At 42.0% G+C, this 17,283-nt stretch overlaps 1 protein-coding gene and 1 pseudogene across 1 annotated transcript; both read right to left on the minus strand.

Annotated features, from left to right (window-relative positions):
- Positions 1–6,221: 6,221 nt before the first annotated feature.
- On the minus strand, positions 6,222–7,165 carry LOC128331294 (olfactory receptor 11L1-like; annotated as a pseudogene).
- Positions 7,166–14,338: 7,173 nt separating this feature from the next.
- On the minus strand, positions 14,339–15,283 carry LOC128332028 (olfactory receptor 10A7-like). Its single transcript, XM_053266211.1, has one exon. It carries the CDS (start codon positions 15,281–15,283, stop codon positions 14,339–14,341), a length of 945 nt encoding a protein of 314 aa, XP_053122186.1.
- Positions 15,284–17,283: the final 2,000 nt, after the last annotated feature.

The raw sequence follows: 17,283 nt of genomic DNA on the forward strand, positions 1-17,283 counted from the left end.
GAGGCAGGTACATTTGTGATAAGGTTCAAGCCTGATTGTGTGTAAAAGAGGTGGCAGACTAACGTTCATCTGAATTGGCCCACAATGAAACCAGGATGCTAACATGTTTGCCAGTAACATTGGCAGGGGAGCCAGCTAGTGGATTCCAATGCCTATTAAATTAGTGAGGCAAGTTCAGTGCCTATTAATTAGTGAGGGAATGTGAAATGTGAGGGGGTGAGGGCATGGAGTAGGCAGGTGGGGAAAGCCAAGTAGGTCGTTAAAACACTTTGAGGGAGAAACAGTGGCAATTGGGGGGGGTGTGTATGTGTGTGTGTGTGTATGGAATGAATTTGAACATGTTTGAAACAGGCCTATTTACTGCCTGTGTGCAAATGAAAAGATACAGGATATATTAGCTTAAGTCTCTCTCTGTTTAGAAGGGCTTACTTCTGAGTGACCCTGCCCAGGATTGCAGCATCCTTTTCCTCCTCCCTCCCTCAATTCTCCTTTCATCAATAAACTGTCAGGCAAAGCATGTTTGTCTCGGGCCTCAAAATTACCTCAGTAATGGAATTCAGAAATGTAATTGCTTGCGTTGTGGCGACTCAGGACCAGGCCTTCTCTGTGGCTGCACCAGGGCTTTGGAATATACTCCCTGTCAAAACAGGAGCATCTCCATCTCTGTTTCTTTTTAGAGAGAACAGAACTAAAAGAAACACACCTGTTCTCTTAGTCTTTTAAATGAAATTAGTTTTAAACTGTTTAATTGTCTTTATTCTGTGGAATTGTTTTTAACTTTTATATTCTGTTAAATTGTTTTTATTGTTTTTATTTGTGGTTTTGGATGGTGTAAAAAACACATCAGGCAGTGATCATATCATATAAATATGATAAATAAATAAATATGAATGAATGAATGAATGAATGAATGAATGAATGCCTTTCTTCTAAATGACCTCATATTATAGTGAACTAAACACCACATTTAGTTATATTCTCTGCTACACCCAGAGTGTGTCACAGGAAACATTCACAGGACAAGTATCAGATAGACACTTCTTATTCCTCCTGGTGGGGGGGTGGAATTAAATCCAGAGCATGTGAATCCTGACTAAGCACCAGTGAACTCAACAGAGCCTAATTTAGTGACAACCATTTCTCACTAATTGAAGTTGTGCATAGTCAGGGTTCACTTGCTTTGGATTTGACTTCCAACATGACACCCTAGGGCTACAAAGCTGCCTTGCTGTGTTTGGTCCGTGTCTGGCAGCTTTATAGGCTGCATATCCAAGTGGACTTGATGGAGCTAAATGTGAGTGATGATATTGCGTTAGTTTATTTTTAAAAAATTGTCTATACACATCTCTGTGAAATTTCTCAGTCCTGCGGTGTCTTTAAGAAGCCCAACCTTTAGTTAGTGGACAATAATTATGTGATAGTTCCCAGCTTCAGGGCTATAGTCCTGAACAAGTATTATGTGCAATCCAATGGCTTATTTCCAATATTCCAAATATTTATTTCCAAATGTTTCCAAAGGAACATGGTGGAACTAAATGTTGTGAGCCACAAACCAGCTAGAATATTTTGATATTATGTTTATTTTGTTGATTTATTAAATTGGCTGCATATCCAAATGAACTTGGTGGAGCTAAATATGAACTACAATATTGCCTTAACTGGGGGTTTTTAATTGGCTATACACCTCTCTGTGAAATTTCTCAGCCCTGTAGTGCCTGTAAAAAAAAGCCCATACTTTGGAAAACCAACAACAGTTATGTTATTGTTCCCAGCTTCAGGGCTGTTGCCCTGAAGAAATATTCTCTGCAACTTAATAGCTTATTCCCGATATTCTAAATATTTGTTTGCATAGATTAAAAAAGTTACCCACTACATTACTGCTTGCCTCTTAAACCAGGAAGCTAATTTACATTAAGCAGAAGATATAATCTGTAAATCTCATTAATCTTATCTCAGTTCTAGTAATTTCCTTGGCCCAGAACTAGGATTGCCACATTCATCAGAGAAAATTTCTGGATACAAATGTCAGGGGGGACCAAATTTTAAAAACCCGCTTTTGGACTAAGACTGTAAAGAATGTTCTAGACAGACATGGGATCCCAACGATGCCACTAGAGGAGCGGGGGGCTCTTTCTGTCTGTACACTTCACAGCTAAACCCAGAAATTTACTTCCACCCTAACTTTAGAGATGACCCAGAAAGGAAGGGAAGGGGTTTGCTGAGCCATCTAGTCAACCTAGCTAGCTGGCAGCACTGGTGCCAGAGGAAGGGTAAAAATGTGGGTCTTTTAAAACACCATGTAGCTACAATGCCTGGAGAGAGGCAACAGAAAAATGGGTAAAATTCCTCATTACGGACAGGACCATATTTTTTGTATATCCTGCACAGGGCATATAATATATCTGGACAGGACATCTGATTCCTGGGCTGTCCAGACCAGTCCTAGACATGTGGCGACCCTACCCTGCATGGAAATCAGATTAGAAATCAAATTAGAAATATTTACCTTTAAGTCAGTATCATTCCCATGTAAATGTTCTGATGTGTTCCATTCATATTCCATTTCTAGGATGCAAGTCTATCTCTTTGATGTCTTCTCTATGCTCCAAATGTTTGCTGCATCTGTTAGTTCTGGAGTCTTTCTAGAACTGGCACTCATTCACTATATGCTTATTTAATCTCCAAATGTTTGAGTAGAAGCTGTTTCTATCAATGGGTAGAATTACAGTAGAGTTGGGGGAGTCAGTTTTCCATTGTTTGCTATCTATATTCTTAAGAGCAATACAGACATAATTTGGCTGTCTCTGTTCAGGCAGTAGGGGAGGTTAAGGGAAAGCTGGTCAGACTTTGAAGATTAGGGATGCTCTGACAGTCTCATCCAGCAATCCTTGGGTTTCTGAGATACTGAAAATAATTATCTCAGTTTGACTTTTAATTTTAAAAATCATACTTCAAAATAAGGGGTGTTCTATTTCTGAAAGACAGAATCAGAATACAGTATTTCATCAAGAATTTTTAGCTGTTCAAACAAGCATTCTCCCTAGCTAGGGTTTTTCACATCATTGTCAAATCAGATACTTTTCATTTTCATAAAGCATGTCATGAACTGAACAAATGTTTGACACATTTGCAATAAATTGGATTCATAACATTGAAGATAAAGTCCTGGTTTAATCCCATGATTTGAAAAAATGTTTCAAAATACCCTGAAGGACAGCATTTACTGACAGAATGAAATTCAGCATATCTGCTCTGGCTGCACCATTCTCCCATGTTTACTTACTTTGACTATTGGCATAACTCGCTATGCTCATCTACTCTGGTCATACTGTCTCTCTAAATTCTGAATGGCACCCGAAGCTGAAAACAAGCAGTTCCTTTTAATAACAGGGACAGATTAAATTTCTCTCCCACAAATATCTTAGTGACAAACTCCTTTCATGATGATGCTCCCATCTCCGAACATGTTATGTGTGCGTTAAAATGCCCAAGTGAGAGGAAGATGCCAAGAAGTTGGGGACAGATGCCAAGCATCTCCAACTATTTTTAGTATAGTAAGACTCACACACAGCTGGAGTTCAGTGATGTTACAAACAAACAGGATCTCAATGCACTCATCAACTGTGATCAGAAGTGCCATGAAGGACTGAAAGAACATTTTTGGGAGTGTTTTGAATAAAAGGCCAGTGATGAAGGGGTGAATTTTTCCTCTTATCATCTTCTGTTTCCTTCCTATCTATCTATCTATCTATCTATCTATCTATCTATCTATCTATCTATCTATCTATCTGGTCACTAAGAGTTGACACCAACTTGACAGCACTTTATCTATCTATCTATCTATCTATCTCCCCTAAACTCTCCTTAAGAAAAAGGTAGAGCATTACACCCTGAAATTGCTATAATGATATCCAGAGAGTTGGTCAATTTGAGTCCCAAACAGGGGCACAGCTAGGGGAGATGGGACATATGTTTGCCCCTTTCTCCCGGAGGCCCCTCTGAGGGAGATAATGAAGAAAATAGGGAGGGGTGGAGCTGGGGCGGCCTGGGTTCTTTGAACCCATCCGCTCAATTATACTGTAGCTACACCTCTGGTCCCAAACAAAACTCTTTTTGGTATGCCCAAGGAATCCATTCTCCAGTGGATAACATAATGTGAAAAGGGAATAATTTGATAATGCAATTATTTAGAAAGGTCCTAAATCTCCAATGTAAGAGACAAATAAAAATTATTCCCAAATTCCTAGAACATGGAGTAGGGGAAAATCAAAATGCCATTAACAGTTAAAGAAGCAGAAGGAACAGAAAAAGAAACAAAAGGAATGTTGTTTTAACTTTTATAGGAAACTAGTGGTATACATTGCCTGGAGATTTGTTTGGGCTAAGGTGTCACCAGTATGTAGACGACACCCACCACTATCACACTATATAAGCTGATCCCAGGGAATTGCTGAATTTACTGAACTACTCTGGAGCTTGGAGACATGGATATGGGCAAACAAGCAAGTCTTAACCCAGGCAAGATGGAGGTGTTAATGGTCAGTAGGGGAACCACTGAAGAGGGGATCAATCTGTTCCAGATGGTATTGTAGTCACTGAAAGCAGAGATGGCCCATCAGAAAAGGCAGGAGGGACTGTGCCTCCCTCCTACAAAAAGGAAAAGAATGCATATGCTGTGACAACAAGCATGTACACCAGCACCCCATTTGTTTTTCTTCCTTTTGGAGCAACACTTGGAGCCGCCTCCAAGCAATCAGAAGCTGGAATCACTTGAAAAGCAGCTATTTTGGCCAATAACACAAAGGAGAGGAAGCTACAGTAATGGGGAGGGGACGCCAGTGGAAACCCCCTACATCAAGGGAAATGGCTCCCCTCTCTTGTTCCTTCTGTGTGATTTGTAAGTTTGCTCTAGATATGAGCATGTTTTTCTCTCTCTGTTTGGTGGGAGGTGGAGCATTTTTCTGTTTTGGGATGCAACCGTGGAAGCAAGTTCCTCTGTGCCAGCTTTGGTCTGCGCTGACTTCAGTCTCCCCAAGCTGGTACAGTAGAAAATACCCCCAGACTCAATGTCACCAACCACTACTGTCTGAAAGAGCAAGTGCACAGCACAGTCTGGACGTCCATCTGGATTTGGCTGTTCTACTTAGGTGGAGATGGTGGCCAGAAGATCCTTTGCAAAGCCTCTGCTTGTGTGTCAGTGAGCTCTGTCCCTTCCTTAAGAAGGCAGACATGGCTGACCTCACCCACACCTTGGTCACATCAAGGTTGGAAGGAATACTCCAACACATTCCCCATGGGGCTACATTTCAAAAGGATTCAGAAACTTAAATTAGTGCAGAGTTCTGCATGCAAGCTGCTTTCTGGGACCACCTGGAAACAATCACACTGCTCAACTTTAAAAGAAGTACACTAGCTGCTGAATGGTTTCCAGGCCCAATTCAAGATGCTGATCATGACCCATAAAGTCCTAAACAGCTTGGACACAGATATGTTAAGGACTGCCTATTCCCATATGATTCCGCCTGATCAACAAGGACTGCCAGAAGGCTTCTGCTCTGCATGCTAACACTTCTGGAGGCCCAACTGATGTGCATGGGAGACAGGCCCTTCTCCACAGTTGCCCCCATATATGTAATTCCCTCCTCCCTGTAGAGACTTTTCCCTCACTTCCTTAGCCCAATTGTAACCTGGATACAGAACCTTCAAATGCATAGTACAGATTGGAAGTGTACTTCTGTACCTGCCTTCAGAATAACATGTGGATGACTGTACCTGTGTACACTGTACACACACTGTGGAGTGTTGAACATAATGTGTGAATGGGCCTCTTCTCTTATTCATTTCAGTGAAACTTCTATTGCGTAATTTAGTCAGGAGGTCAGGCCATTGATTTCAAAACCATGACAAGAGCTTTGATCCCGCCCTCCCACCCCCACCACATTGATTTAATCCTGTCTCCTTCAGTACCTATCTACTATGTTTTGCTATTTAGCTTTATATGGATGTGACTTAACGAAAGAAATTGGATGTTAGACTTCCATAAGAAATTTCTTTTGTATCTACATGAAACAGTTGATTATTCATTTCTGCTTCTAATGACCAGGACACTTTACAGACTTTTGCTTCTTAAAAACTATAGATTCCTCCTCTGTGGAGACTCAGTCATTTCTTGGTGACAAGACATTGCTAAATACTATCAAATCCACCAGGACCACCTGAAACTATGATATTGTGTTGCTGAATTTCCTGGCAGATCTGAAAACGGCTTCCTTCACCTCTTTGTTTCTCAAACTGTAGATGAGAGGGTTGAGCATGGGAGTCAGGACGGTGTAGAAGACCGAAAATGGTTTGTGGAGATCCTTCAGAGTGTCGGTTTCAGGGACCACATAAACAAGGAATAGTGGCATGTAGAAAAATGTTACAACAATGAGATGGGAAGAGCAGGTGGAGAAGGCCTTCTGTTGTGCAGCCTTGGATTGAATTTGCAAGACAGTGAGAATAATACAGATGTAGGAGGCCAGAGTTAGTAGGAAAGGGGGCCCTGTTGCAATGAAGGCTAGAATGAAGGTTGTTTGCTTCAGCAGGAAAGTATTGCTACAGGAGAGGTTTGTCACTGGATACAAGTCACAAAAGTAATGGTCAATTACATTGGGTCCACAGAATGTCAGCTGTAACAGAAAGGACGTGATTATAGTGTTGGTCACAAGGCCGCTCATCCAAGATGTGGAAGCTAATTGAATGCAGAGTCTACTGTTCATAAGGGTTGTATAGTGCAGAGGTTTGCATATTGCCAAATATCGATCGTAATACATCATTGCTAGAGGAAAGCATTCAGTAGCTGCACAGAATCCAAAGAAATAGTGTTGTGTGATGCAAGCCTTAACAGATATGGATCTATCCCCAGTTAGGAAACTGGTGAGCATCCTGGGTAGGATGGTTGAAATGTAGCAAGTTTCCAAACAGGACATGTTGAGGAGGAAGAAATACATGGGGGTGTGAAGATGCCAGTCAACTGCAACTAGAAAAACAATTAGGAGATTTCCAACAATAGACAAAGTATAATTGCTAGGAACAATACAAAGAGGAGAATTTGCCATTCAAGAAGATTCCCAAATCCAAGGAGGATGAAAGTTGTAACATTTGAGAGATTCTCTCTAGTTTCCATTTGCTGGTGAATATCAAGGCCATTCTGAAATACAATGTGAAGAACATTAGTGTGCAGTGGTAACCAAAGTTCTTCTTCCTTCCTTCTCCCTGATGCTTGATCCTCATTTTGACAACTCTACAGTGCACAACCTGAGGTTACAACAGTACAATAAGAACATGTAGTCTGGCCCTATAGATACTGTGCCACTTTAGAATGTAAGTAAGAATTCAGGGTGGATGTCATCATTACAAACTGCACCATTGAGGTGTCCCTGTGTGTCACTCACTACAGCTGTCCCAAATTTGGTTGAAATCGGTTAGACAGTTCTCAAGTTAGTCCATTTGTGCCTCAAAAGTTCACATGTCCACCATCTTGAGTTGGGGAGGAGGACATCATCACAATCTTTGCTGTTGAGTTGTCCCTATTGCTACAGCTGTAGCAAATCTGTTTCAAATTGGTTAGGGTGTCCACAAGTTAGCTCACTTGCACCTCAAAAGTTTACGCATCCACCTTCTTGAATCAGGGTGGATGACGTCATCACAAATTACACAACTAAGGTGTCCCTGTGTGTCACTCACTGCAACTGTACCTAATTTGGTTCAAATCAGTTAAACAGTCCACAAGTTAGCCCACTTCCACCTTAAACATTTACGTGTCTGCCATCTTGGATTGGGGTAGATGATGTCATAGCAAACTATGCCATTGAAGTATCCCTATGTGTCCCTACAGCTGTAGCAAATTTGGTTCAAATTGGTTAAGCAGTTCACAAATTATCCGACTTGTGCCTCAAAAGTTTATGCATCTGCCAACTTGAATTGGTGTAGATGACATCACAAACTACGCCATTGAGGTGTCCTTGTGTGTCACTCACTGCAACTGTACCTATTTTGGTTTTAATTGGTTAGACAATCCACAAATTAGCCTGCTTGCACAACATATGTTCATGTGGCCTCCATCTTGAATTAGAGTGGATGACATCATCATACATCACACCATTTGGGCATCCATATGTGTCCCTACAGCTGTAGCAAATTTGGCTCAAATCGGTTAGGCGGTTCACAAGTTAGCCCACTTGCACCTCAAATGTGTATGCGTCCGCCATCTTAGCTCAGGGTGGATGACATCATCACAAACCACACCGTTGAGGTGTCCCTATGTGTCCATACAACTGTACCCGATTTGGTTCATATTGGTCCAGGTGTTGCGAAATTGAGGTGGTGGAAAACACGGACAGACACATGGACACACAGACAGAATGCCGGGTGATCTCATAAGCCTACTGGAAAGAAAGCTAAAAATGGAGAGAGATCTGTTCTCAGAAGTTGCTTTTATATTCTGTATTAATGGGAATCAGCTTGTTGCTGTATAGCCAGGGGCATTGCCACAATTGGGGACATGTGTCCTAAGAACATGAGCCGTGGGAATCTAGAGGGTTGCCTTTGCTCTCTCCCCTGCCCTTTATATTGCTCACCAACATTGAAGCATGCTTGCCCAACTCTGTGCCACACTGTAGTGCCACTAAAGCCAGGCTTTTGGGCACAAGACCAGAGTCCCCATAGCTCTCTGCCCCTTCGCTAGTGTGTGTGGGAACCCCTGGCTTGTCGCTGGAGGACCATGGAGAGCACCTGAAACAGTCCTTAACCTGAGCAACAGAAGCAACTTCTTCTCCCCTGCCCCCCGCTGCCCCTTCTTGCCAGATACTCTATTCAGGCTGAAAGGCAGCAGCCAGAGATTGACTGGGTGAGCCACAGGTCAGAGGCTATGCCAGGTTCTTGCCCTGTAGCCAGTCTGAACTACAACTGCTAGGCTCCCTTTTGGTACCTTGAAGGGCTGGGCTTTCGAAAGGCTGCTGCAGAGCTTTCTTATATCTGTGGCTGCAACCTGCAAGATACAAGTTAGGGCACACATCCAGGGCAGGGTGGTCATCACTGAACACGATGGAAGATTCACACTAATCCACAAACTTGAGGTTTAGCTGGCCAGACAACCCCCTCTTCACTCTCATCTTATCTATTATCTATCCATTTCTTATCTATTGTTTACTTTTCTATGTAAACGGATCTGAGAATGTATTATTGATAAGGCCCTGCCCTAACAAAATAGGGTCCCCTGTAACAAGGCCATTAGGTTCAGAGTCTGAAATTACCTAGCTGCACCCCACAGCAAGAAATAAACAAACAAAAACCCAGTGAGAGGGCAGGGGTAGAAGCAGTGAGTAAAGTGGCATTAGGGAGGAAGAAGAACCCTGTCAGCAGACAGGGGAGCAAAGTGGCAAGTGAAGGGGTGATGGGATGCTCCAGAGTTTGCACCCATGCCTACCTTCAACCTGGCTCTGCCATAACATCTAAGGAAGGAAGGAAGGAAGGATCTTCCAGAGGGGTTGCTGTCTTGCAGCAAATACAGCAAAGAGTTTTGTGGCACCTTAAGGACTACTAGATTTGCTGCGGCAGAAGCTTTTAATGAACTACAGCCCACTTCATCTGGAATTGAGTCAGTCAGAAGTCAATGGAGCCAGAGTTGGTTGACTGATTGATTGATTAAGTGCCGTCAAGTTGGTGTCGACGCTTAGCAACCACATAGATAGATTCTCTCCAGGATGATCTGTCTTCAACTTGGCCTTTAAGGTCTCTCAGTGGTACATTCATTGCTATTGTAATCGAGTGCATCAACCGTGCTGCTGGTCGTCCTCTTCTTCTCTTCCCTTCAATTTTCCCCAGCATTATGGACTCAAGGGAGCTGGATCTTCACATAATGTGTCCGAAGTATTATATTTGAGCCTGGTCATTTGTCCCTCGAGTGAAAATTCTGGATTGATTTGTTCTAAGATCCATTTGTTGGTTTTCCTGGCTGTCCATGATATCCTCAAAAGTCTTCTCCAGCACCAAAGTTCAAAAGCAACAATACTTTTTCTATCTTGCTTCTTCAAAGTCCAGATTTCGCATCCATAGAGTGTCACGGGAAAAACCATGGTCTGAACCATTCTAATCTTTGTAGGTGTAGACACGTCACAGCATCTAAATATCCTTTCCAAGGCCTTCTTTGCTACCCTACCAAGTCCTAGTCTGCAGCATATTTCTTGACTACTGGATCCTTTCCTGTTGACTGTTGATCACTCAATCCTAAAAGACAGAAGCTATCCACCACTTCAGTGTCTTCATTGTCAATTCTGAAGCTGGTTGCTGTACCCATTGTCATTAGTTTAGTCTTCTTTACATTTAGTTGTAGTCCCATTTTTTCATTGTGCTCCTTGACTTTCATTACTAGAGCTTGCAGATCATCCACATTCTCAGCTATCAGAGTGGTGTCATCAGCGTAGCGCAGGTTATTGATGTTTCTTCCTCCAACTTTAAAACCATGCTCATCTTCTTCCAATTCAGCTTCTCTCAGTATATGTTCAGCATATAAATTGAATAAAGAGGGAGAAAGTATACAGACTTGTCTTACTCCTTTGCAGATCTGGAACCAGTCTGTTTCACCATATTCTGTCTGGACTGTGGCTTCCTGTCCTGTGTATAGGTTTCTCATGAGAACAATGAAATCTTCTGGGATGCCATCCTATATAATACAGTGCTTGGCGTGCGTCCGTGTCTCCCTTGGCTGTTCTGGGCATGCGCACAGCGCATGCCCAGAACACGCCGAGGGGGACACGACCGCCGGCACCAGGCGGCAATGTTGGCCAGTTGGTCGGCCCAGCCGCTGGGAGGCCAGATGCGGCAGCGGCGGGTCCGGGCCGGCCGCAGGGAGGGCAGAGGCGGCAACGGCGGGTCAGGCCGGCCCTGAGGAGAGCAGAGGCGGCGGGTCCGGACCGCCTGCGGGGAGGAGGAAAACGGCGGCGGTGGGTGGCATTCTGGGTGGCAGCAGAACTCTCCGCCCGGCCGGGAGGCCAGAGGCGGTGGCGGCAGGTGGCACTCTTGGTGGCGGCGGTGGAACTTTCCGCCCGGCCAGGAGGCCAGAAGCGGTGGCGGTGGGTCCAGCCGGCCCGCACGAAGGCCAGAGGTGGCAACAGCGGGTCCGGCCCACCCCTACTAGCGCCCGTTATTTAACGGGCTTAAAAATACTAGTTTTACTAAGAATATTCCACAACTTGACGTGGTCAACGCAATCAAAGGCTTTTCTGTAGCCAATAAAGCACATATTGACTTCTTTCTGATATTCTTTGGCTTTCTCAGTTATCCAGTGTGCATCAGCTATGATGTCTCTTGTTCCTCAGCCTTTTTTGAAACCAGCTTGAACATCAAGCATTTCCATTTCCACATAGGGCTCTAATCTGTGTTGGATGATCCTGAGCATTATTTTGCTAACATGTGAAATTAAGGATATTGTGAGATGGTTTGCACAATCTGTTAAGTTTCCTTTCTTTGGTATGAGTATGTAGACTGACCTCTTCCAATCTGTTGGCCACTGTGTTGTTCTCCAAATTTGCTGGTATAGTTTGGTTAGAGCCTTGACTGATTCTTCTTCTGTTGCCTGCCACATTTCTGTAGCTATTTCATCAATTCCATCAATTCCTGTAGCCTTCCGAATTGGTAATGACCAGAGTGCTGATCTAACTTCACCTTCCCATACTACAGATTCTGGCAAGTCTTGATTGCAAGCATATGATCTCTCAGACTCTCTAGCCTGGCTTTTTTTTAATACTTCACAGCAAAAGTGTGTGGCATGGCATGGAAGGATAGGATGGCTAGTTGTTATTTTTGTTGCTAAATTATTGGAATAGTTGAGTCCACTTAGACTGGGGCTCTGAGGGGGACAGTTATTATTTTTGTTGCTTAGTTGTGAGTATAGTTCACAACCATGAAGTCTAGTTGGTGATGCACCTGAGTATAGTAGTTGTAGTATATAGGTAGTAGAAATTAGAAATAGAAAAAATCACAAAATACAAAGATCTACAAATTGAAACTGAAAGGCTGTGGCAGAAGAAGATCAAAATAATCCCAGTAGTAATTGGCACCTTAGATGCAATTCCAAAAGACCTTGAAGAGCACCTCAACACCATAGCGGCCACAGAAATCACTATCAGCCAATTACAAAAAGCAACTTTACTGGGAACAGCCTATATTCTGCGACGATATCTATAATAATAACAGCAACAACATTGATAATAAAATCCAGCCATCCGAGGTCCTTGGGAAGGACTCGATGTCTGGATAAAACAAACCAGTCAATAACGCCTATCTGACTGTGTAAACAATAATAATATAAAAATAATAGTTATTCCTTAAGTATCGAAGAAGAAAGGCACTTTACATACAAAAGATTAACAAAGACAAGTCACTGCATGGAGGCTTGCAATATAAATAGACTTGCATATAAGGAAAAGGTAGGAATGTGAAGAAAGGAAATACAATAAAGAGGAGATGCTGATATAAAATTACTGCACATTACAGAAGGCCCAAGAGGCAAACATGTATTTTGAGTTGTTTCTTTAAAAGTGAAAGAGAATGAATCACAGGAACGTCTGGTGGTAGTAAAATCTAAGGATAAGGTGCTAGCAAAACAAAGGAGGGAAGAAAGAGATAGCAAGTGTGACCCTTGGTCTAGCTAAGAGATTGGTTTCTCAAGAACCTAGAGCTCCGTGTGGAGTATAGGGGGGAATTAAAGATTAAAAGGACCACCTCTTCTGGCTCTTCAACAAGATCTGCCAGGTGGCCACTGCTCCACCAGGCAACAATTTTGGAGACCCAGTTGCAGTCCCTTCTCCATGGTTGCTCCTGTATGAGTATAAGTCATAAAGTTTTAGAATATTAGAATGTTAAGTTGGACACTAAAAGGGAAAGGAAGTCAGTATAAAGAAAAAAGAAAAGGAGAAACACGGTCACATTTACAGGCAAGAAAAATAAAATGGTCTGCAGAATGAAGAAGATAGTGGCTGGAAGATTTATAGTGAGAGAAGATCACTAAAATGATGTCATGAGAATGAAGCCAGAATAAAATGATGTTGTGATAATGAGGCAGAATAAGAGGGTGAACAAGAATTTTAGCAGTATTTTCAGGAGGGAAAGAATGAGTTTTGGAAATATGGATAATAATCACACCATTTAGAATGGACCTGAATCTGCAGTGTAAAAGACAAAGAAAAATCAAAATCATACCCACATTCCTAACATGAGTAGGGGAGATAAAAATGCCACTGAACTGGAGCTTCTTGGATACAATTATGGGCGAACAACCCAGACAAGATGGAGATGTTAATGGCCAGTAGGAGAGCCAATTAAGGAGGGGGTCAGCCTGTTCCAGATGGGGATGAAGTCACTCTGAAAGAGCAGATGCCCAGTCTGAAAGTTCTCCTAGATTCGACACATCTCCTAGTGAGGTGGCAGTGGTGGCCAGGGGAGCCTTTGCACAGCTTCAGCTTGTGCATCAGCTGTGACCCTAACTTGTGTAACCCTCCCTTAAGAAGGCAGACCTGACTATCCTCACCCATACCATAGTCACATCACAGCTGGAATACTGAACACATTCCACATGGGGCTGCCCTTGAAAACTATTCACAAACTTCAGCTAGTGCAATGCAGCATCCAGTCTGCTTTCTGGGACCACCTAGAATAATCCATTGTTGATTTTAAAATAACTGCTGTCACTGCTAATTGGTTTCTGGGTCCAATTGAAGATTCTAGTCATTACCATTAAAGCCTTAAATAACTTGGACACAGATATGTTAAGGACGGACTACTTCCAAATGATTCTGCCTGACCAACAAGATCTCCCAGATAGGCTCTGCTGCATATGCTAACACTTTTGGTGACCCAATTGAAATGCATGTGGGTCAGAGTCTTCCCATTGGTTGTCTCTTCTCCTCCCTGAAAAGACTTCTTCTCTCACCTCCATCTTATTAATTTTTCTGGGACTTCTACTGCATAATTTAGACAGGACCCAACCCTTCCCAAAACCAGAGCTTTGAACCAACCCTTCCCATTACTTCAGTCCTGCTCCTTTCCAATAACTATCTACTATGTTTTTCTATTTAGTGTAATATGAGTATGACTTAATGACAACAACTGGAATAAGAATTTCAGTTCATTTGTATCTATGTGAAAGAGGTAATTGTTTGTTTCTAATAGTAAGAACCTTGGGACTTTACAGACTTCCGTTAAAAAAAAAAAGTCTTCCTACGCTGTGGGGACTCAATTGTTTATTGGTGGCAAAACATTGCTAAACTCTATCAAATCTACCAGGACCACCCACCTACAGCTATGATTTTAGGTTGCTGTATTTCCTGGCAAATCTGAAAAAAGCTTCTTTCACTTCTTTGTTTCTTAGACTGTAGATAAGGGGGTTGAGCATGGGAGTCAGGACAGTATAGAACACAGAGAAGGTTTTGTGGAGCTCCTTCAGGGTGTCTGTTTCAGGGACCACATAAACAAGGAATATTGACCCATAGAAAATTGTTACAACAATGAGGTGGGAAGAACAGGTGGAGAAGGCCTTCTGCTGGGCAGCCTTGGATTGAATTTGCAAGACAGTAAGAATAATACAGATGTAGGAGGACAATGTCAGTAGAAATGGAGGTCCCGTGACAAAGAGGCCTAGAATAAATGTGGCAAGCTTCACCGGGTAGGTATTGCTGCAGGAGAGGTTTGCCACAGGATATACATCACAAAAGAAATGGTCGATTTCATTGGGTCCACAGAATGTCAGCTGTAACATGAAGCCAGTGATTATAGTGTTGGTCACAAGGCCACTCATCCAAGATGTGGAAGCTAATTGAATGCAGAGTGTGTTGCTCATGACGGTTGTGTAGTGCAGAGGTTTGCATATTGCCAAATATCGATCATAAGACATCATTGCTAGAAGATAGCACTCTGTGGCTGCATAGAAACCAAAGAAATAGTATTGTGTGATGCAACCCTTAACAGAAATGGATCTATCCCCAGTTAGAAAATTAGCAAGCATCCTGGGAAGGATGGTTGAAAAGTAGCAAACTTCCAAGCAGGACAAGTTGAGCAGGAAGAAATACATGGGGGTGTGAAGATGATGGTCAATTGCAACTAGAAAAACAATTGCGACATTCCCAACAATAGACAAAGTATAGATGGCTAGAAACAATGCAAAGAGAGGAATTTGCAATTCAGGGAGATTTCCAAATCCCAGGAGGACGAAACTTGTAATGTTTGACAGATTCTCCCCAGTTTCCATTTGCAGGAGAATATCAAGGCCTTTCTGAAATACAATGTGAAAAACATTAGCACAGAATGATAACCACAGTCCCCCTGCCCCATCCCTGATGCTTGTGCCTAATGTTGACAGCTCTATAGGGCACAATCTGCGATTCCATCTAAACATACAATAAGAGCATGCCTTGTCATCACTTACTCCTTTTAGTCTGTGTTAGGCTGTGGATTAAAATAGACAACTGTGTTTGGTCCTGTTTTGGAAGCTTTATAAGCTAAATTTTGAAATGAATTTGGTGGTACTAATGGTTGCTGTGAGCTACAACCAGTTATGCTAAAATATTTGGGTTTAATATTGCCTTTGCTGATTTATTAAATTGCCTATACACATCTCTGTGAGATTTCTCAGCCCTACAGGGTTTTTAAGAAGTTCAGACTTTGGATATACTGACAGCAATTATGCTAGTGCTCTTAGATTCAGAGCTCTAGCCCTCAAGAAATATTCTGTGCAATCCTGTCACTTCTTCCCAATATTTTATAGCTGCATAAGAAATGGCATTCCACTTGTTCTGTGCATACCTCCCAACCCTACTGCTCCCCTCAAACTGTGGGACTAGCACATAAAATGGAAGATACATTCTGTAAATCTCCTTGATCTCATCTCAGTTCCAGCAGTTTGCCTGGAAGTATTTCACACGGGGCTTTTAAAGCCCTTTAACTTGCATCTCCTCCGAAATGGAAGGGGTGCGTTCACATATTGGACAGATTTACCCTGAAGTCCCTGCGACTTATCTGGGAGCAGTTCACACGTAATTGGGGTTTAAAATCCACTATTTGTGTCAGTTTTTTGGAACAACTCTGAGTTTGCAGTAAAGCCTCCCAGTAAACTCGTGGTAAAGCCTGCTGTGTGTAAAAGTCCCTGGCCCAGAATAAAGATCAGATCAGTCAGATTTACAAGCACATCTTCATCTTGAGCTTCCCATCAGCCAGTCCAATACTTTACCAGGAAAGTGGAGGAGTTGCTTGCTGTATGAACTATACAATCTTTCACTCAAGAAAACATTGAAATTATCTTATGCTGAATACAGTTGGATAAATGAAATAAATATATGATGCATACATATTTACCTTTAAGAAGATTTCAATCCCATGTAAATGCTCTGATCTGTTCCATTCATATTTCATTCCTAGGATGCAGGAATATCTCCTCTGTTTCTTCCCTATGCTCCAAACCTTTTCCATAAATGGTGGTTCTGGAATGTTGCTCTGTCTTGCATACATTCAATAGCAAATTACAAATGGTCCTTCTATACTTATTTAATCACCAAATGTTTGAGCAGAAGCTATCTGTTTCTACAAATGGGTAGAATTCACAATGACAATGAAGGAGAAATAAGCAGTTGTCATGTGTTTGGCTATCTATATTAATAAGAGTGGTGCTGACATAATTCAACAATTTTCTGTTGAGACAGTAGAGGAGGGTAAGGGAGAAAACAACAAAGCTGTACCAATAGTTTCCCAGTCACAACTAATTAGTTGGTTTTTGAAAAAATGAGAATAATGATCTCAGTCTCTTTTTTAAAAAAAATCAAATTAAGGGACTTAAGTCTCTCACTGAATAAGAGACTTCAAAAACAATATTCCATCAAGTATCCTTAGCTTTTTGGATAAACTTTCTCCATCGCTAGGGTTTTTCACATCAATTTTCATTTTTAAAAGCATGTTATGAATTAAATAAATGTTTGACACCTTTGCAACAAATTGGATTCATAACACTGAAAATAAAGTTCCTGGTTCAGTCTCATGATTTGAAAAACCATTTCAGCATACTCTGAAGGACAACATTTACCAGTAGATTTACATTTGGCATATCTGCCCTGACTGCACCATTCTCCCATGTTTACTTACTATGACTATTGGCATAACTTGCTGTACTCAACTACTCTGGTCATACCATCTGTCTAAATTCTGAAAGGCATCTGCTGATGAAAAAGGCAGTTCCTTTTTATATGAGAGACAGGTTAA

This window comes from Hemicordylus capensis, chromosome 6, assembly GCF_027244095.1.
Source record: "Hemicordylus capensis ecotype Gifberg chromosome 6, rHemCap1.1.pri, whole genome shotgun sequence".
Taxonomy (NCBI): Eukaryota; Metazoa; Chordata; class Lepidosauria; order Squamata; family Cordylidae; genus Hemicordylus; species Hemicordylus capensis.

Bases quoted from the DNA above. Each gene is read 5' to 3' on its own strand.
- LOC128332028 (XM_053266211.1), bottom strand. From the start codon at position 15,283: ATGGAAACTGGGGAGAATCTGTCAAACATTACAAGTTTCGTCCTCCTG.